The sequence below is a fragment of the Ictalurus punctatus genome, chromosome 2 (genome assembly GCF_001660625.3).
Source record: "Ictalurus punctatus breed USDA103 chromosome 2, Coco_2.0, whole genome shotgun sequence".
Classification (NCBI taxonomy): domain Eukaryota; kingdom Metazoa; phylum Chordata; class Actinopteri; order Siluriformes; family Ictaluridae; genus Ictalurus; species Ictalurus punctatus.
Window position 1 is genome coordinate 31,459,996 of NC_030417.2, and position 22,922 is coordinate 31,482,917.

The 22,922-nt window shown below is 38.5% G+C and overlaps 1 protein-coding gene across 3 annotated transcripts in view; it reads left to right on the forward strand.

The window, feature by feature from the left end:
• The window catches only part of selenow2a (selenoprotein W, 2a), an 84,092-nt gene extending 62,144 nt beyond the window's left edge, over positions 1–21,948 (forward strand). Inside the window, exons 2-5 of one of the 3 annotated variants that reach the window (XR_001815498.3) lie at positions 19,247–19,363; positions 20,113–20,210; positions 21,068–21,144; positions 21,459–21,948. Coding sequence is in view for 2 of the 3 variants with exons in the window: in XM_017493569.3 (XP_017349058.1) it covers positions 7,083–7,111; positions 12,343–12,440; positions 12,532–12,608; positions 13,230–13,313 (288 nt within the window). In the remaining variant the exon portion in view is untranslated. Of the gene's footprint in view, positions 1–6,974; positions 7,112–12,342; positions 12,441–12,531; positions 12,609–13,229; positions 14,532–19,246; positions 19,364–20,112; positions 20,211–21,067; positions 21,145–21,458 lie in introns of those variants that run through there. The other 2 variants (XM_017493569.3, XM_017493578.3) reach the window with 2 other exon arrangements.
• Positions 21,949–22,922: the final 974 nt, after the last annotated feature.

The following is a 22,922-nucleotide window of genomic DNA, read 5'->3' on the forward strand; positions in this document are numbered from 1 at the left end:
CACCCAGTGGTGCAGTATTGTTACTTGAAACCATTAACACCCTTAGATGTAACCAAATCATTCAGAGATGCACAAATCTCTCTTTCTTTTATACACACTCTTAAACAAATATACACATGATTTGGACTTATACACTTCAAGTAGTGTAAGGGAGAAAAGAAAAGAGGCCAGGTAATTTGTTTTCTTTTCTATTCTATTTTTTTTCTTTTACTCATAGACAAAGTGGTGGTCTAATCAAGTCAGAGATCAGACTCTGGGCAGGCTGATGACTTCACAAAAGTGGTAAGGATTTGAGTGTATATAAACCAGTCAGGAGCTAATGGAGTTTTAGAGGTGTAGTGCTTATTGTGTGCCTACTGCTCCATTAGGACATTAGAGCCTTTGTCCTAGTGATGGCGTAAAGTGAAAAGACATAAACTTTACTGCTACTGCACTGCAGTAGCTGTCAGCTTTAAAGATGCTGGATGTATGATTTGGGGATTTGAGGATTTGGGACTTTTGACTGCTGCTAGAAAATTGCTACACAGAGGGAAATTTTGCAACAAGGGTTCTGCTGTGTCCTTCTCCACCACAAAGATTTATTTGCAAGTGTCAAGTTTATAGACATACAAGCATATTAAACCACATACTACACATTAAAGCTTAGTTTATGCTCATCAGAGCTGCTTCTGAGAGCTGTTCGAAACGGACTCCAGAAAGCCTTAAGTGTTTACATTCTTTCAGAACTGTAAGACAATCTTAGCTGTCAATCAAATAAGGGGGCAGGAAGTAAAGAACAAGGTGTGATATGTGAAAGTCTATGTATTACTGAAATTGCTGTGGATTTATACAGAACCACTTAGATTATTGGAAAATGTGCAGCAGGTAGAGTTTCTGCTGTACAGCTCCAAGGTCCCTGGTTCAATCCTGAGCTCGTGTTAGTGTTTGCGTGGAGTGTTACATGTTCTCCCCATGTCTTTGTGGATTTCCTCCATGTTTTCTGCTTTCCTCTCACCTCCCAAAACCATGCCAGCGGTTTGTTTGGCTACTTTGTTTGGCTAAGTGTGAATGAGTGTTAGGGATAGTGTTGAGTTTTCTGCCTTGCAACCAGTGTTCCCGGGATAGGCTCCGGACGCACAACAACTCTGACCAGCAGTTACTGAAGATGAGTGAATGAACAAACTTTTCTCCAAATTCAATTAACACAGAACTCTTGTATGACCCTTCACTGACTTTAAGCATGAATGGGAAACATAAGTGTTAGTAATTGAACTCTCTAAGCACTAGTTATGTTTGACTACGCTGATCTGAAAGAGAAATGCTCCATATGCCCAAGTTATAAACTCTTTTAATGACTTTGTAGCAGAGCTAAACACTACATCGTCCCATTTTTTATGTTTATAATCAATCTATTCAGAAACCTACAGAGCAAGTTAAGAAAATTAATCAAATTTGTGTTTATGCCTTAAAATAATGGCACAATTTGCAGACTACTGATTGATCAGAAAGGCTTCCACCTCACTATGGGAAATGTCATGAAATTCACTATGACTCTATAACACTGTGATACAGTCCCTGTAATACAACATTGTATTATTATTAAGGACAATTTATTTGTTTGTGCTATTCACCAAAGTAATTTACATTTCTACATGTATTAAACAACATATAACATAGAACCAATTGTTGTATTGGCTATGCCCAATATTGTGCAATGGCTCTGATTGATTTCCCTTCTTTTGTCTTTTCTCAGCTTCAAAATAACTTGCTTTTCTCCTGTAGGCAGCTCTCTGATCTTCATGTTGGCTTATCTTTTTTAACAACAAATGCATAGGTTCACAGGTGAAACTGAAGGCTAAAACCAAGAGCAGATGTTCAGAGCCATTTATCATTTAAACAATCAATCTAACAGGAAACACCTGTCAGTCACATGTTGCAATATTTTTGCTCCCATACAAATTTGGTAGTCTGATACAAAATGTGTTATGTTCTATGTTGTTTAACACATCTACATATAAATACCAGGAAATAAAAGCTGACATTATAAACTCTCTTCTCATATTCATATTTTTTTTTATCTCAAATCCAAAGGTTTTCAGTCTACAGCAAAAACAATGAATTGGCCTTGCCGTTCCAATAGTTTCAGAGGGGACTGTAAATGCTTTTGAGGAGAAGAAGGTGCCGGACAAAGTCGGAGCTCCCTTCAGTTTCCGACCCATTCATTCACACACTGATAAAAGTCAATCATTGTGGAGGAAGGTGCACCTTTAATAATGACAGAAGAGAGCTCGGATAGAAGCATAAATCCTTAACCCTTGTGCGTCCTTATGGACATTTTTGTCTTTTTCTTTTTTAATCATTTTGTCTGTGTTAATGTGTTAAAAACAGTATACATTTTTTGTAAAAGGTGTGTATTGTTATTGGAATTTTAATATTTCACCCTAATTTGCTTTCATAAATCTATATCAGATCATAAATCAGATCCTTTCTGCCTCTGGATTGAGCTCAAATCTTCTTTAATTCCAGACTGCTGGGACTACGGCTGCTCCTAACGCCATACAGACTTCATATAAATCCATAATGAACTTTTTCACACTAACTGTTGTTACCCAGATGAGGACGGGTTCCCTTCTGAGTCGGGGTCCTCTCAAGGTTTCTTCCTCTTAAAACATCTTAGGGAGTTTTTCCTTGCCACCGTCGCCACTCAGTGGCTTGCTCAGTTGGGATAAATTCGCACCTTTAATATCTGTATACCATGTTGATATTTCTGTAAAGCTGCTTTGAGACAATGTCTATTGTAAAAAAGCGCTATACAAATAAAATTGAATTGAAATTGAATTGAATATTTTAATCTAGGTACACAAAATAGTTACAGTCAGAACCTTAAGGACAAAATTGTCCCCATTGAAACAAAAAAACGTATTCAACCACAGCAGTGACCGTGAATTTCTATGAGTACACCATCTTTATGCCTGTTTAGCAAACTTGTTTAAATTAACTTTGTCTCTCTCTTTCTGGCACTCTGCTTCAAACGTTTAACTTCCACACATCTGCGTCACATCTGCCGAGGGCCCGGTGGTAAACTGTCAATCCACCAGTGAGTAAGAACCCATTATCCTGTCACATGTCAAGAATTCTGTATCACTGTCATCTGTGTTTCTCACTTTAATACACCTGGTCCTTAATCAAAGGCAATATTGGACTGGGTAAATCATTGAGCACCAGACAGAGCTCGTGAAACTAGGATTAAAGTTCATAATACTCACTATGAGGCTAATCTAACCAAATCTAACCAAAAGCACACGCACACACACACACACACACACACACACACACACACACACACACACACACACACTTCTTCATATCTTCACTTTTCTCTAACAGATGACATGAAGGTGATGTTTAAGACAAATAAAAAGGACTGACATATACATTTACACAATTCTAATAAAGAGTGGCAAACTGGGCATACATTTCATACCACTAATTTGAATGATTTTGAAGTTCATATCATACATTTAAAATAAATAGATTAAAAAAAAAATTAAAAGAAGAAGTGAAATGTAGGAACTGATGAGTCAACACTTACACCGATGCTTATCAGACATTCCTAATTCCTAATTATCTCTGTTTTTTTTGTTTTGTTTTGTTTTTTTTTCCTATCAACACCAAATGCTAGGGTGTTCTTCCTCTGCCATTTCCAGCACTATAAAAGGGTTTATGTAAGGAATAAAACACAATAGGACATGTTGTAATAGGACATGGCAGGGTGGTGTAAGGCAGTCAGATTGAATTTTGGTCAGTAAGCAAATTAACTCATTATACCTAGCAACCAACTTCCTGCTTTGTTCCTTGTTTTCAGTTTTTCGCAAAATATGGTTGTTGCATCATTGCATTTAATTGAGGAAAAGCAAAATATTGCAACTTTGTAGGTCAGTGTGCATATATATTATGATGTAATATGTTTTGGGAGGAGGTTTGGTTGTCCAATGTGGTTTAGAGAAACAGATGTGTCTACACTTGAATAATATCTGGCTAAAATTCATCAGAAAGCCTGAAGTGGTTTGAGCAGTTTATGATTTAAATCTGGTTTAGACACATTTGGAGTGCATTTACACTTTCACTGTTAGATTGACATCCAGATATTACGGTCATTTTCAAGAAACAAAGTTTGAAGCAAGCTCTCTGGCTGCATGGTTTTGTTCGGTTTTTTATTTTTTTATTTTTTATTTTAAACCAAACAAATTTGTCTATAATCACAGGGCCTCTCTTATTTCTTATAATTCTTCTATAACTTCTAAGTGCTGACACATACCTTTCTGGCAAACTATTATACAAAAATCCAAATTGCACCTGTTATAAATTACAAGACTATTGGGTTACTACTGTAGGCTTGTTAATATTCGAGTCAGTTTTTCCCCATGGCATAGCAATATATGACATTCAATATTAATTATTTCGATAACAGATCAAAGAGTCAGTGATTTAAAAAAAAAAAAAAAAAGGTTCAATCTCAAGTCAGCACATCATTATCTTAATGCAGGGGGAAAAAATAGGTTGAAGACTTGAAAGTACACTTGAAGGTACGACAATCCTGAAAGCTAAGTAAAAGCTAAGCATGCCTGTAGGCTACATTGTGCTGTTCACTTATGGTTTACTGTGTGGTCAGTATGGTAATATAAAAAACCACATTAAACTGTATCCTGCAGGCTATCAGCTTAGGCTGTATAATAAGGCGCCACTCCATGTTCTGTCTTTTCCCGAAAATGTGATCTTGGGTTACATTAAGATTAAAGCTAGACCTTAATCAGTAAATTCCCACAGTCTTCATTTATCCTGTACACCAAAAACTGCTCTTTGCAGTAAATGTCTTTAATTAGACCAGCATTCCAGTGCTGGGGCAGATGATAAGGCCAGATACCAGATATATACATAATGCAGGTTAATTTCTCAGTGCTAAATTAAACAATTACCTAGTTAATGGGAAGCAAAGTAATATACTTTTGTTTTTAAAGTCTTGAGGACCTTTGAGGACATACTATTACAGTGCTGAATCAAAGGAAGAACCATATCAACCACCAGCATGAGACTTTAGTGGTTGGCTGCTGCCATCATGTGGCTCACTGTTTCTGAACATGTGCATAAATGGGTATGATGCCTTTTTAATAAACGGTAGGAAATATAAAATACACACCCACAACCAAATTCAAATGACAATAATTTACCTATTCTATACTTTAACTATATAAACGTTTGTTTATTGTTTATTAATTAGTCACTTAATTGTTTAAAAAAAAGCATGTGTATGTGTGTATTTGTTCTAACTCTCTAACTATATTTATACTATTTTTACTGTATTAGTTAAGTAGCCTATTGTTCTACTATTTTATACTTTTTTATACTGTACCTTATGTTGAAACAAATGTCATTCAATTCACCTGGAAATACCCTGGAGAAGTGAATCAAGAAAAAGTAAGTTAAAAAAAAGAAAGAAAATAATAATAATGTAACATTGCAATCGCATGGCTCCAGGGTCCCGCATTCAATCCTAATCTTGTGTTACTGTTTGTGTGGAGTTTCACATGGCTGTGTGGGTTTCCTCCCTGCCTCACGTCAAGTGCTCTCAGGATAGGCTCCAAATCTTGCATATACTGTAATTGGTATCAGATGTTGTGGTCATGCACATCATTAGCATGTTTGCTGACTGAATACAAGATTCAGGGGCTCTTGGTGGTATTCGATTGATGGTATCTTGTATTTTGCCGAATACCTGGATATTTCAGCCAAAAAACCTAGTTGGCTCTGCCAGGATGTTGAGACACTTAGCCAAAGATAGAGCTTTCAACAAAATGATGAGCCATAAGAAATATATTTTCAAATCAATACAGACATGCTTAAAGAAATGCAAAAATGATTTGCAATGATGAGAAAAACAAACTGGTGAATATAAAGGAGCAGAGAATATTCTGAAGGTCCCTTAAGGGTCTTCAACCGGAAGAGACTCAGTGGTGTTCTTATTCTATCTAGGGTATGTGTCAGAAATATAAATTATAAGGGTGATGATAGAACATTCACCTCACACCTCCAGGGTCGGGGGTTCGATTCCCACCGTGGCCCTGTGTGTGCGGAGTTTGCATGTTCTCCCTGTGCAGCGGGGGTTTCCACCGGGTACTCCAGTTTCCTCCCCCAGTCCAAAGACATGCATGTAGGCTGATTTGCATGTCCAAAGTGTCCGTAGTGTACGAATGCGTGTGTGAGTGTGCATGTGACTGTGCCCTGCGACAGATTCGACCCTGTCCAGGGTGTACCCTGCCTTGTGCCCGATGCTCCCTGGGAGAGGCTCCATGTTCCCCGTGACCCTGAAGGAAGGATAAGTGGTATAGAAGATGCATGGATGGATGGATGGAGGGTGATGACAAAAAGTGAAAGACTGACTTGAACACTTTAAATATAACTATAGGTCCTCCCTGTTGGAAAAGAAAATATGAACCCGCATAGAATTTGTAATGGTTATAATGGGAATTGTTTTGGTTCTAATGGAGACTGTAATAATCCCTGTGGGTCTCTAATGGTAATTTATTGCCTTCTATTGGTGGCATGTTATGTCTAGTGGATACCATAAAGGACCAATAATTGTAATGGTAATGGTTTTATTGGTTAGTTGATGGTTTGTAATGGTGTTTGTAGTGGAAACCATTAGGATTTCTGTGATGGTTTTTATTGGGGGTTTTTTTCCAGCGGCAAATAAAGATGAATAAATCTGTTCACAGCAAATGCTGATTTCTTACTTATATTGTACGTATTTCTTCATTTATTTACTGCCTCGGATGTTTTTACAAGACACCTGTAAATATTTCTCCAACACCACAGGAGGCGCTAGATGTTCTCCCGTTGGTCAATGTGCTTGCGTCCCCAATCGCTCATTGTTACCCATATTAGTGCACTGCGTAGGGTATGTTATAATTGCTTTTACGCCGCTAGTAGTGCACTATTATAAGTGGACGAGCCATTTGATATTCCGCCTCTAATCAAGTGCGAAATCGGCGTGTTAACTTTATAGGACAGGGAGTGAATCTCATAGCTGTCGTCGAGGTGTGGTCATGGGTGTACAAATCAGAGTGGAATATTGGTAAGATTTGGAAATGTTTTCTTGGAAATATATAATATATATATATTTGCCGGTAAATAAAATAACTTGTTGTAGTGGGATGTTCATTTCCGGTAAGAGTGTGCTGCTCAACTAACCCGTTGTGTTGTGTTAGCATAGCATAATAGCTGGATGTGGAAAGCAAGCCAGCGTTAGTCTTATTAAAATAGAATAAAAACAAGCAGATAATTGTTGTTTTAAAACACACATAACAGCTCAGTAAATTGAAATGAAGTAGGAAGTGCGAGCGCAGTTGCCATGTGTTTGCATGTTAGCTGGTGAGGTTTTTTTTTTTTTTTGGTATTACATTACATTACATTACATTACACCTAGCTGCATTACACTTTATTAGGGTGTGAAGTTTATGGCTTGTGTTTACTTTGGTTTAAAAACAAGACTTGGAAAGATACAGTGATAAAATGTCAATATAAACGTACAGCATGGTTTGCAAAGTGTGTGAGAAAAATTTTGTGAGTAACAAGGATCTTATGGGATCCCTTCGAGGTTTATTACAGCATTTTAAAATAATCAAATGTCTATATATTTTATAGTATGTTTTCCTGTTTGACCGCGTTTGTTTAGACTTTTATTTGTGAGCCCTTTCAAATGTTTCTGCATGAATACCTTCTCAGCACTGCAGTGACACTTAGTACGTTTACATGGACAACAATAATAACTAGCATGTAAACAGCGATTATTGCTGACCTTAATCCGATTAAAGTCACACTCGAAGTAAACACAACTGGAATTAAGACATGTGGAGTATTCCTGTTTTAGTCGCATTATCGACGTTACAGACATGTACACACTTTAATCACACTGTTAACGTCGTGTGGGAGTTTTCACCGCATTTTGCGACAGGCCACGTTCACACACGGCAGTGCTCAACCGTTTTACAGCAAACAAGAGCGCACGGCTGCGTCCGAAACCGCCTACTTACCTACTATATAGTAGGTGAAATACATGCATTACGGCTACTATATAGACGGTAAGTATACGGTTTGGGACGCAGCCCACGGCTTCAAGTAGTCGTTCATTTGCATGTACAGCATGACAAATAATTAACTGCACTTGAAGCTTTTGTAAAATTTAAAGTAAAAACACCCAAAATTGTATACGTTACTATAACGAAAACCAACTGTATGTTGATGCGTGAAATTCTGGAGGGAACGGCGTAGCATGGGGGCGTAGTCACGTGTGCCGTTAATTGATCTTTGTTCTATAACATGTAAAACGGGAACATGAAAGGAATATTTTAAAAGCAGCTCATGTAAACACCTTAATTTGAATATTGTCTTATTCAGAATAAGGTCAATAATTAGATTACTGCTGTCCATGTAAACTTAGTAACTGACAGGGACATGATTATGAAGAGTGTGTGTGTGGGGCACTGATACGAATGAATCAGGTACAGCAGCATTCCTGGGGATTTTTTTAGCACTGTGTTCATTCTGCACCTTATTTGGATTGGATTGGAGTTTTACCTGAGAAGGTAGAGTAGTGTAATCAGGGTTTTTCTTTACCATAGAAACACCTGCATGTTTTTGCGGAGCGCCTCAAGCTGAATGAACATGAAAACGAATTTATTTTCATTAAATCTCAAACATGTTATTTGGTTAAAAGTATCGGGACATTCTAAAACGCTTAAGCATAAAGTATGCTTCACTTTTTTTACGTGTGCGCTAGGAACAGCGTACAGTACGCGTGACACAAATTTCCTCATCAGCAGAGTATGCGCGTACTGTACATGCGCATTCAATTCTTTTGCACTATTTAGTTGTTCCACAACGTGGCAACAGTAACCCAGGGCCATTGATTCTCAGTGTAGTCAAAGAAAAGACCCAATAAACGGAAGAGATGTAAACGAGTGCAGATTAGAAAGTACCCGTATTTGTATAATTCTAGCCTTAAAGAGTATAAGGATTTGTATATAGGTGCTAATCGTGGTGAAAGATTGCCCAAGCATTGTTCTTTGTGTTGTTGCGATTCTTCTTCGTTGTCATTCTTCAAACCAGAAGACCTGCTTTACTGCTCTGTACTGACTCTTGTAGGCCAGGAGGGGTAGTGCAAGTTGTCGTAATGCGCATGCGTTGACCGCCTGTGTATGCGTATATGTCAAATAGAGTATACTTTGGAAAGGCTACGCGTACGACTGTGCGAAGTATACCAGAGGCTTTAATCTGGCTTAATGTACTAAAACAACGACCAGGGTAAACCATTTTTCTCTCTCAATTATCTTCTCATAAACACTTATCTACTGCTAAGAAAAGGGCACCGTAATCCAAGTGGAAGTTGGTGATTTCAGATTCTGGGTTCATCTGCTTGCCTGTATATAGTATAGTGTATATCATCAAAAAGGTGTATACTGAATTTGGTCCTCCAATATCTTAATACGTTCAGGCACGTTTAATACGTTCAGCTTAACGTGGAAAATATTCCCTTTCCACTTGGATTACGGTGCCGTTTTCTTAGCAGTAGATAAGTGTTTATGACTATAAATGTGAGAGAAAATGCTTTTCCCTTTAGTACATTGTCATGTTAAGCGTTTTTCACATTCCACATTTCAGAATGTCCCAATGAATCATCCCCCCCCCCCCTCCCCCCCCCCAAAACCACCACCACCACCACCTGGAACCCAGACAGCACCTAAGCCCTCTGAAAACCTTGGGTAAACCCTGGTAATGATTATTGGTATATGTCTGGGATTTCAGACCTGGCCATATGTTATGTCAGTAATGTTCACCTAATGTGCATGTACGTGTCTGGAAAGATAACACTATTTTATTTTCTTTAAGAGAATATAGCCCGTGGTAATATACTGTATGCCCCGTCTGGGTTGACGTGTTAGAAAAGATTCCATTTATATCCTGTGGGAAAACAGCTTGTTTGTTTACGCCAAGCAAGTAGCGCATCAGAATAGCGTTCAGCTTATCGTCTAGAGATCATGAGTTTGACTCCCGAGGATGCAACAGACATCGGTGGCCGGGAGTCAAAGAGAGTAAAATTGGTGGCCATGCTGTCTGCATGGGAGGAGGACGGTCTGTCCTCTGTTAATCTCAGTGCCACTAGCCAATCATGGGTGTCATGTATGTGGAAGGAATGGAGTGGATAGTGCTGTTACACTGACGCATGCATGTTATGACAAGAAGCAGCAGTTCAAAAAATATGCTGTTGAGAAAGCACATCATAGCCTTCACCCTCCTGGGCTGTTAGCTGGTGTACACAGGGTATAAAATAATTGATAGAAAAACTGGCTGCATCACATACTGTGACAGTACCCACTGCATTCGATTCAGTACCTACAGCTCAGCCATTGATAAAGTACGTAATGATCTGTGTAAGTGTGCAGCATGAATACAATCCAGACATACACCTGCCATGTTGGTATTGTCATCTGACCTACAACTTAATATGCTCTCCAGGATTTTGCAAACGCAGAAATTAAAGCAGAATGAAGGAAACTCTGCAATATTCGCAGGAGACTACATTTTCAAAAGTACCGCATGTAATGTGGCATCATCACAGCACGTATTCAGCCAAAGCCCCTTGCGATTCACGTGTATTGAAGATGAGTACAGCTGAAAGATAAACAATCAATCAAGCAGTTTTGGCTGCGATAATTATATAAACGCATCGAAATCCTGTTAAAAAGAGCCGATGTGCTGCCTTCTGCCATTTTTTATTCTGACAGCTCTTCCGTGCCAGTCGCGTTGCCTCATGGGATAGCACGGTGTCCATTGGTTCCATACTGCAGAATCTCAGTAGAAGCAGACGGTCATCTGGGTCTACTGTTTTATGAATACTGAGAATTCGGACATACTGCTTTTCTCCTACTGTATAGTACGGTAGTAGGGACATTCGGGCACAGCCTATATTGCAGAGAAAATCAGGGTGAAATCTGAAAAAATTAAAACCACAAAGTAACAAAACAGTGTTTACAAGATCTTGTCAGAGAAGCAGCCTTTTGGGAAGTTTTTAGGTAAGCTTCTAGCACAAATGGTCTATGTACATGCTGTGGTCATGTGACCTACTAACAATCCAGCGCAACTTGCTCGCCATGTGGACCTCAGCAAGCAGTATTATAGTAAAGATCAAAAAAATTTTACGTGACAAACATGCACACATTGTGAAGACATTTCGAGCTCTGTGACCCAAACAGAGATTTCTTATCCTATGTAAACTGATCATAATTACTACGGCAATTAAAGATGACTCAAAATACCATTTTTACTTATGCAGCACCACAGCTCATGTTCCGCGAACACTTGTCCACCTCTCTATGTGCACTCAAAGAGCACTTTTATGATAAGTTAAATGGCCAGTGAGTGTCTTAATAATAAATAGACCATTTTAGGCCTGATTTATGCTTCTGTGCCTGTGAATGTGCAATCAAGTGTGGGTCTTGTGTACAGATATAAATATTATACAAACAATAATTGTATTGGAATATAGTTTATACAACCAAGATAATTGAAGGAGGATGCAATCAGTTGGTGCAATTAAATTTTGACAAGAAGGAAACTGTAGCCATCTGGCTTTAGGTTTAATAAGAAAAGGATTACTAAGGAAAGACATGGACTTTGAGTTCAGAGCAAGGCAGGTGTGTAACGGGATGGAAGAAATTTAGCACTTTAAACAACAGACAATCAGGCTCCTCAAACAAATGACTGTGATAGCCTAGAGTGATGGTGGAGCTACACTGCCTGTGTTTGAGTTTACCAGAAGCAAAAGGTTGAACAAGATTGGTGTTGATGGGAGGAACCTGTTTCCAATGTTCTGTTAACTCATGTGACAAGACTTGAATGCTTTGTAAAAATAGTGTTCTGTTTAGAGAAAACAAAACTTCAAGACTGAAGTGTTTTGGAGTGTGTATACATTTTACAGCATTTTGGCAGACGCCCTTATCCAGAGCGACTTGGATTTATCTCATTTATGCAGTTGAGGGTTACGGGCCTTGTCCAAGGGCCCAACAGTGGTAGCTTGGCAGTGCTTGAGCTCCGGACCTTCTGATCAGTAACCCAGAGCATTTAACCACTGAGCCACCACTGCCCCTGTACAAATTGACATTTAAACCGCCTGTATTATGACCGATAAATTGGCTAAGATATCCTATAGACCATGCCCCTATTATTGTGTTTTCCTTGTAAATGTGCAGTATTATGTGGTTGCTTACAAAGAATTGTCTAATCTTCTCCTCCTTTCTCTTCCCTCAGTGGCGGATGAGGCTACGAGCCCCGCTATCAGGAGCTCAAGCGAGTCGTCGTCGCTGAGTTTCCTGAGGCGGAGGTGTCCGGCTTCGTCGGCAGACAAGGTGCGTTAATGCAGAATATACAGAATGTCATTGTTAAAGAGCAGAATGTTTCACAGAGATTTTGGCTGAAACAACTTTTTCAACTTCTCAGGGAGCTTTGAGATTGAGATCAACGGACAGCTGGTTTTCTCAAAGCTAGAAACCAGCGGTTTTCCCTATGAAGACGACGTGAGTATCTGTTGACACTTGTTGAAATATATATAATACACCAACACGACCAAAACAATAATTATGTTTTGAATTGTTTAGTTTTCATAGGGATCCACATTAGTAGGCAAATTAGTAGGCCATCACAAGTGCCTGTGTGAGTTGTTACTATAGAAACAACAATATATTAGAACAAGTGCATTTATTATAAACCTTCAATATGCTATGCACTACTGTCAGAGCTGCTGTTAATTAATCAACACTTGACCAATCAGCCTCTAGAATTTTATTTTTCATGGTTGATCTCACACATTTACATTTATTCATTTGGCAAATGCTTTTGTCCAAAGTGACTTAAAAATGAGGAAATACAAGCAAAGCGATATATCAAGCGGAGAACAATACAAGTAGTGCTACTATACACGATTTTTTTTAATTGAGTTCTGAAAAAGCAAAGTGCACAGAGTAGAGGTGTAAGTGCCAGAGTCATTTCTCTATCTTATCTATTTATTTATTTATTTATGTATTTATTTATTTTTTATTAAAATGGATAATGTGGCGTTGGCATTTTAGGGGTTAGTTAAGTGTTCATGGAAGAGGTGGGTCCGTTGATCCTCTTTTGCCCTCTTTTCACCTCTCTAGGTCATGGAGGCCATCCAGAAAGCCCACGATGGAAAACCAGTGGAGAAGATCATAAAGAGCCGCCCACCTTGCGTCATACTCTAACTCCTAAGTTTTTGATTACCTCGGAAACGATCATGCTGAGTGAAGCCATTGTGACTGTGTGTAATGGATCCTCGAATATCTCCTTTCACCTCTGCTTCTAACAAGGTGTTTTTGGACTTAAATGATTAGCGTAACTAAAAACTAAAGGTTACACTATGAAGCTCTTAGTCCAGTCACTGTCAAACCAGGAGCAGAGATGAATGGGAGACATCCAAGTGTGCATTAGCGTTCAGACCTCTGTATGTATAAAAAGGAAAAAATAATTCTAACAATATAGCAAAATTTAACACGAGTCAGGTTTTTTTCCATTTATGTGAATACAGTTATGAATTTTAGACAGCTTTGTTGTGAAGTCTCAGTTAAAGGTGTTTTTGAAGACACCTTAACATATTATTGTACTAAAATTAGACTTGAACCCTCTACTTTTTTTTTTTTTTTTTTTTGCTGCCTTGATTCTTTAAACTATTTAATAATTATAGATGATAATCTAAAATCATGACACTGCTAGAGTAATAATTATAGTTGAGATCAGAAATAAAAGTAAGCATTTATAACTTTAATAGTTAGCTCATACAAAAGTAACTTTGCTAATAAATAATAAAATCCATTTCCTTTGCCGAAACTGGCAAAGATGTTGAAATGGCTTTTACTATAATGTTTTCTTTGGTTATGTTGTAAGACTATTTCCTGGTCAAACAAAACCACTTTGCTACTTATGTGGACTATTTATTTTATCTGCCTTATCTTCATTAAAGTTAAAAAGTTACAGTTAGGACTTTCTTTATCAGGGACATGGGTAATTCGTGAATGTAGTAGTTGTCCATTCTTGTCAAGCCTGTTTTGTCTTTGCAAGCTATGTAACCTGAAATCCGACTACCTTTTGTCAAACAAAACCATACATGGTAATGTCTGCTTCTGTGTTCGACATCTGCTATTGCATTTGACATTGCGCCATTCTTGTGGCTTGATTGCACAACTAGAACATCAGAGAGAAAATAATGTAAATGTCTAACTTTTAAAGCAGCTTAAACACAGGTTGTCTTCTCTTACCACCTTTAGACTCTAGCCTAGATTGTCCTTTTACCTTTCCAGCTCATTGAATCATCCACATGTATAAGTCTATTTGCTTCAGAAAATTGATACTCTCCCCATACTGTTTCTCAATTCATTTTGTTTATGCCAACCTGCTACATGCTTGAATACAAATTTGTTGAAAATCTTGGTATGGAATTTTATTCTTTCCTATCCTGGTGTCTCTACTAAATAACTTATAAGGTGATATCGCAGCTATCTGGTGATAAATGGAGTTGTGAAATAACTCAACTTTGGGATAAAGGCCACGACTGGAGCTTAATTTTCATCCTAATTTAGATCTTGTACATCTTTTAAACTACCATCGCTCTCTATTAATGATGAGCTGTCCATCTAAGAACATTCAGTGAAGGGCCTGGCTGTGTAGTGCAAATTAGAAGCTGTCCAAATCTCCAGCCCAAGTTCTCGGAGTTCTGACTTTTCCACAATCATCCTTAGGGTCATTTAGTTGTGAATCTGTTTCGCACTTGTCAGGCTTGAATTCCAGTCTAGAAAACACTGAAGTAAAAAGGTTGTGTAATTTAATTCAAAAAGTGGAACTTTCATATATTCTAGATTCATTACACATAAAGTGAAATGTTTCAAGCCTTTTTTTTTTTTTAATCTTGATGATTACGGCTAACAGCTCATGGAAATCAAAAATCCAATATCTCTAAATATCAGAATAAAGAATTTATAATAAAGAAATATTGACCTTCTAAAAAATGTTAATTTATGCAGTCAATACTTGGTCAGGGCTCGTTTGGCACAAATTATTGCATCAATGTAGCGTGGTATGGAGGCAATCAGTCTGTGGCACTTCTGAGGTGTTCTGGAGGCCCAGGTTGCTTTGATAGTGGCATTCAGCTTGTCTGCATTGTTGGGCCTGATGTCTCTCAGAGATTCTCTATGGGGTTCAGGTCACGCGAGTTGGCTGGCCAATCAAGTACAGTAATACCATGGTCAGTAAACCAGTTACTAGTAGTTTTGTCACTGTGGGCACTTGCCAAGTCCTGCTGGAAAAGGAAATCAGTATCTCCATAAAGCTCGTCAGCTGATGGAAACATGAAGTGCTTTAACATCTCCTGGTAGAAGCTGCATTGTCTCTTAATTTGAGAAAACACAGTAGACCAACACCAGCAGATGACATGGCCCCCCAAATCATCACTGACTGTGGAAACTTCCCACTGGACTTCAAGCAACTTGGATTGTTTGCCTCTAAATTCTTCCTCCAGACTCTGGGCCCTTGATTTCCAAATGAACTACTTTCATCTAAAAAGTGGGCTTTGGACCACTGAGCAATGGTCCGGTTCTTTTTTTTCTTTTTTTTTCTTTTCTTCTCCTTAGCTCAGGTAAGACGCTTCTGACGTTATCTCTGGTTCAGGAGTGGCTTGACAGTAGGAATCAATACTGTGACATTTCTGTTTTATAAATTCTTTATTTTAATATTTTGAGATACTGGATTTATGTGTAATGAATCTAGAATATTTTAAAGTTCCACTTTTTGAATTAAATTATGGGGAAAAAAATTACTTTTCCATGATACAGGTGCATCTCAAAGACTTTGTGTGTGTATGTATGTGTATGTGAGAGAGAGAGAGACCAAGACCAAGAGAGAGAGCTAATGTTGTTTTGGGAAAATTGTATGAATATTTGTCTGCATGCCTCTATTTTCTTTCAAATACCCTGTTTTGTGCTTTTTTTTAAAAAAGTACACACTATGCTGCAACAATGTTGTTATTATTTCAAACAGAGTACTCAAGCTTTCTGCTGTCTCTGAGGTAAATTGCAATTGCAATGAAAACATGTCACAAGCTTTCCTCTTCCCCAACGCGAAGAATCCTAAGATGAAGAAAGCAGAGTTGCAGCAGAACAAATGTAATAGTGGGGCATTCACTTTTCTGTATGAGGCAAATGCTGCTGTTGACATAAACGAATATGGGAAGTAAAACTACTGAGAAACAACCAACATGTTGTGATATTGCCAAATACACATGCTCTGACTCTCTTTCGCATTAAATGGTGGTGTCACATTTAACAGTTGAGACATTCAAGAGCAATTCAGAGCTCGACAGTTACACAAATACACCTGATATGACTTGATTGCTACACTGTAAATCACAGATTTAAGGGATTTTTTTATATTGCTATTAAGGTGATACCACTGTGCTGTTGAAATCTCCATTATGATTGGTCAGAAGTTATTGATTAATTGCAGGGGTGTAGGAGCAATTTGTAACGGGGGTGGAGGGATTACTCCCCTGAAAATTATTATTATTTTTTTATATATATATATGTAAATAAAGCACTTAAATGCTTATTTCTAATGGCTTTTGGGAACAGAAAGTACTAAAAAAAATAATAAATAAAATGATGAAATATGGAGGTATGAGTTCTGATGTTTGTCACTGAATGAAGCTCAATTTATTCATTAATATTACTCCAAACAGAGAATTGTTCATTTAAAACACTAGCTACTTTAATCGTTAAGAACATCTGCTAGTTAATGTAGCTACCCACAGTACATGTTGAGATGTGGGTCCCATCCTGTGAGGATTGCTGTTTCTGTTGGTAAGTTGAAGTTATGAGTATGAGTTGGAGGCTATTTTGTTGTAGAAAAAAACATTCACCTGTCCAGTTTTCTCACTGGATGACCGTGTGACCTTCTATGGCAGTTCTTGATGCAGCAGCACTGCACTACCATGGAGACGTTTTCCAGGATCACGACAGAAAATGAAAACACAGTCTCCAACTCATAGCTCAACTCACCAACAGTGGGAGTGATCCTCACACGATGGCACTCCCGTCCCAAACATCCAACATGGTGTAACGTGAGCTAGCTGGCTAACGGGTACTTATCCATACAACTTACAAGCTCGTCCTCTTCAGTCTTTTCTACTCCTATGACCTGCTGTTCGTCCTCTTCTGTCCTCTTCCTCTTAAAATAATGTAGGACACTCAGCTCCGTGAGAACATTTTGACTAACGTTACCATTAAATCTTTTACGGATACATAGCAATGGCACATACACAAATGCTGGTGTGCTAGCTCGCTTGCAAACTTATACATATTTAACAGTTTAATAGGCTACATAATTATTTCGATAATAAAATTGTCGATCAAAACCAGCAAACAATCAGCAATTTCATGTGCTGAAATAGCTACGATATTCTACCTCAAATACAAAGTGGTAAATCTTTCATCAATACGTTAATGTGCTCAAGAGCGTCTGAATGATGTGTCGTAACCACCCTCACCTCAGGACGTGAGGGGTTTTTTCCACAGATGGTCTGGGAATATTCGAGTTATCTCCAAATGAATCCATTCCCCTTTCATTGTGTAAGAGTAGCCACCTCTATGAAAATCCATAGCAGGTTCTGCTTGTTACCTTGCAGTGACCGACACTTTACTCTGCTCAAGCTTGGCAACAGGTAAACGGTTCAGCCCTAGCTACTCGAATCTGGGGGGGGGAATTATGAATAATAATTGAATTATGTTTCTAAAAGTTGCGGAATGGATTCATTTGGAGACTGCCCGAGTCAGAAATCCTCTGAGACAGGCAGGCAGTGCAAAATAAAATTTGAAATGAGGAAAAAGTAGGCGGGGCAAAACCTAGATTTTGAAATGTGGGGTCCCCGATGTATAATGGCTCCTACTCCCATGATTAATTGTCTATAACAGCAGCTCTGACAATGGTGCAGAATAGATACTTAAGGGGGCTGCAACCCTGCCATCCTCCTAATTTCCACATCTATGGACAAACTGTTGATATGGTAAAGGGGATGATTATTTAAAATTTCCAATAGGAGTGTCCAATATCAGTGTTTTGTAATGTAGGACTAAGTTACTCCTCCACATGAGTCTTCAGAACAGAAGACTTTCTGGTTTCTCAGTAACATGAATTTTTTTTTTATTAACTGCAACTGAGAAAAAAAGAACAGGTGATAAAACACTGTGGTATAAGAGGAATAAGGCACTTCAGGATGTTCTGTTATAGGAAAATAATCAACTCTGGGGTGGGGCCACATCACACCACTCCATCACTGATTATTTTCCTATAAAAGAACACCCCCAAGTGTTATATTCCTTACTTACTCTATATCTTTTATACAATACAAACTCCAAATTTAACCTATGGTTGACTAAACCATCCATCCAGTTTCTGTACGACTTATCCTGCACATGGTCACGGGGAGCCTGGAGCTTATCCCAGGGGACTCGGGGGACAAGGCGGGGACACCCTGGATGGGGTGCCAACCCATCGCAGTGCACAACTGCACACTCATTCGCACACTAGATGCCAGTCACCCTGCAAGGCATGTCTTCAGACTGGGAGAGGAAACCGGAATACCCGGAGGAACCCTCCCAAAGCATGGGGAGTACATGCAAATGGGAAGGCTGAATCAACCACACTGTAAAACCGGATAAGTTCATTTAACTCAAAACATTTGAGGAAACTAATTACCTCAAAATGTTTAAATTGATTAATTAATTTCTTTAAGCCAAATACACTTAAATATAACAAAAATTTAAATAAAACTTATATTTAAGTGTATTTGGCTTAAAGAAACTGAGTTATCAACTTAAAAATTTTGAGGTAATTAGTTTCCTCAATTTTTTTTAGTTAAATGAATTCATCCGGTTTTACAGTGAGTGCAGTGGTAAAGTAGCCTAATAAAATAAGTAAGTAGCCTATTAAGTGTAAATAAATATTAAAGTATTAGAAAGTTTGTAGTGTTTAAAGTGAACTCGTAGCCTTTCATTTAGCAGCAACACACTCCCTCCCCCCGCCCCTTTTTTTGTGCGCGCGTGCTCTCGTGCGTGCGCGAGCTCACCGTGATTCACCTGAGCTACGCAGTCAGCTAAACATGAACAAAAAGTGAAGACAGCTGCTGTGTCATTACACACCAGGAAGAAGCTGAGAGCTGACAGAACATAAAGAGGAACAAGATGGTGGTGACAGTAAAAATCGAATACTGGTAAGATTAATCCGCTTAATCTGTTTTATTTCTTATTCGTATTAGGTTGTTTTGTTTTTGTCTTTGTTTGGAAAAGTTACCAAAATGTGTAAACCGAGCACATATACCTCAGCGTTTAAACTGGAGTAGCAAAACAAATTATCTGTGTGTTAAAGTAAGTTAAGAGAAAATATGAGGAAAGTAGTTTTAATATTTGACAAACTCTCTCTCTCTCTCTCTGTCTCTCTCTCTCTCTCTCTCTCTCTCTCTCTCTCTCTCTCTGTCTGTCTGTCTGTCTCTCTCTCTGTCTCTCTCTCTCTGTCTCTCTCTCTCTGTCTGTCTCTCTCTCTGTGTCTGTCTCTCTCTGTCTCTCTCTGTCTGTCTCTCTCTCGCTTTCTCTGTCTGTCTCTCTCTCTCTCTGTCTCTCTCTGTCTGTCTCTCTCTCTGTCTCTCTCTCTCTGTCTCTCTGTCTGTCTCTGTCTGTCTGTCTCTCTGTCTGTCTCTCTGTCTCTCTGTCTCTGTCTGTCTCTCTGTCTGTCTCTCTCTCTGTCTGTTTCTCTCTCTGTGTCTGTCTCTCTCTGTCTCTGTCTCTCTGTCTGTCTCTCTCTGTCTCTCTGTCTGTCTCTCTCTCTTTCTGTCTCGCTTTCTCTGTCTGTCTCTCTCTCTCTCTAACTGTCTCTCTCTGTCTCTCTGTCTGTCTCTCTCTCTCTCTCTCTCTAACTGTCTCTCTCTCTCTCTCTCTGTCTCTCTCTCTCTGACCCCCCCGGCAGCGGAAGCTGAGGCTACGACCGGCGCTTCTTGGCTCTGAAGCGCTCCATCGTAGCCAAATTTCCAGACGCAGTAGTGAATGGGACTGTGGGGAGGAGATGTAAACCACCATCTGTCTCTTATACACCTTCTCTTTATGATTAATTAATATTTATAAAAGCTTCAAAGCAATAAAATTAGGGTCATAAAGGAAACATGAACTAGTTATGTAACATGAAGGGGAAATGTCAATATCCGGAAATAAATCTAATCATTTTGATCAGGAAAGAGGAAACAAAGCGCACTTTAACAGTGAACATACACGTTATAGCTGAAAGTTTGTGGACACCTAAAACAATACGCGCTTTTTTTCACTGAGCGCAGTTTGTGCACGTGCATTATCATGCTCGAACTTATTAGTTCCAGCGAAGGGAAGCTATAAAGCTACAGCAAACAAAGACATCCTATACACTTACAATGCTTACAACAGTTTGGTAAAGTAAAACATGTGGGTGTATCAGCCAGGTGTCCACATACTTTTGGCCATATCGTGTTGCTTTACACTATATGTAATGTATTGTATAGTAATTATCCATATATTACTAATTTATTTCTAATATATCTGGTAGAAAAGATGCATGAAAATCAGTGGCAAGCAGTTTACTATATTTCACGTTTAGTATGGTTTATACAGGGTGTATAAACCATGGTTTATACATGTGTATCTACAATATATAAAGTATAATAACCAAAGCATGTAGTATAAGCACATTATCTACTGCACTGTTTATAATGATACATGGTTTTAATTGAATTTTACCTATAGTTCTACATGGTATACATGGCATTACAGTGATTTAACACTGAATATAACTACTTTGTGCTGACAGAGAGATCATTACAGTAGATGTGAGAACCACTGTTTCGTAATATCAATATTGAATGGTTCTGAGTCTTTCTCTCTTTCTTTCTGTCCAGCATGCTTCGAGATTGAGATCAATGGGCATCTTGTGTTCTCCAAATTAGAGATGGGAGGATTTCCACATGAGGAGGATGTAAGTGTGACTAACAGGCAGAATATGTTCTAGTGCATTTTGTACTCTCTTAGACACAATGCTTCAACATACTTTCCAACGCAACTTTGTTTTACCTTATTTCTTGCTTAATTTAGCAATTTCTATGATGCTAGAAGCAAGCCATTGCTCAGTGTATATATTTTCCTATTGTTCTATTCATTCAAGTCTTTTCCCATTTGTTAGAATCGAATCTAGGCTCACGTTCTGTTTTTCTGTTTCCTATGTGTCTTTAATTGGTAATTTATGGACTTGAATAATTTGCAGTGTAACTTGTCCTCTCTGAAACTCCCCAGGTGCTGGCTGCTGTTGGCCAGGCTCAGAAAGGCAAGCCCGAGAAGCTTTCTAGAAGCTGCAAAGAGTGCGTCATCTCGTAACCTGCTGAGCTTTAGCCCCTGCCCACTGCTACTATAACCACTTCTAACGTTTCGTAAGATTTATGTCACTCAGACTGTTTAGATTTTCAGTTCCCCTTGTGTCATTTTTTTCTGTGTTCCTGCTCGGGGATTTTTGGACTTACATGATTACTGTAGCTGAAAATGTGAAAGGTTATGGTATGATGCCGATATTCCAAAACCCTCTACTGTAGGGGCAGAGAGATGAAGTGACACTATGAGGGACAGGGCAGTGGTATTGGCAGGACTTAATTCCTTTATGTAATCCTACATTAAATTTGCTTAACCCCCCCATGCAAACTGAATGCAAACCATATGCAAATATTTTACGCTTTACCTACACGCTACAATGATTAAAGATATGTGATTAAAGCTGCAGATATTTCTTTTCTTTCTTTGTTTGTTCTTTTGTTGTTGTTGTTGTTGTTGTTGTTGTTTTTTAGATATTTTAGTTGTATATATTTCTTTTCCTATTTCATGAAACCTGCCCTAAATGTTAGAAATCTCAATATCTTCATCGTGTAAGAAGTAATATTAAATTATATAAATCCTTAATTGGGGCGCATGGTGGCTTAGTGGTTAGCACGTTCAAATCACACCTCCAGGGTCGGGGGTTTGATTCCCACCGTGGCCCTGTGTGTGCGGAGTTTGCATGTTCTCCCAGTGCTGCGGGGGTTTCCTCCGGGTACTCCGGTTTCCTCCCCCAGTCCAAAGACATGAATGGTAGGCTGATTGGCATGTCCAAAGTGTCCGTAGTGTATGAATGGGTGTGTGAATTTGCATGTGATTGTGTGCCCTGCGATGGATTGGCAACCTGTCCAGGGTGTACCCCGTGCTCTCTGGGATAGGCTCCAGATGAAGATGGATGTATGGATAGATAAATCCTTAATGGTTAATATTAATGAATAAATCTATGCATCTTTGCATGTAACGTAAAACAGAGTAAACAGAAGTGTGTGTATATGTGTGTGTATAGAGCTCTTGGTGCACAAGGCAACATGGTCACATGATCAGGGCTTCATTGCATGAGAAACCTCACCCAACTATCCTCATGCGCTTATGAGCAACATGATGAATTCAGATATGATTCAAGGATACATTATAATTTTAAACATAATTATTATTTAAAAACATCAGTACTTTGTGTGAACCGTATCCATATATGAATTTTATATTTTTATATATATATATATATATATATATATATATAATATATATATATAGTTTCTTGGTTTGTACATGACAGAGAAGTTGGCGAAGGTTATTGAACATGTCAAAGCTTTGAACCTTCCTAGCAGATTCTTTAAAAACTAGCTGAAGACAGTTTGATGTTACAGCATGATTTTGTAATATTCGCTCCTTATA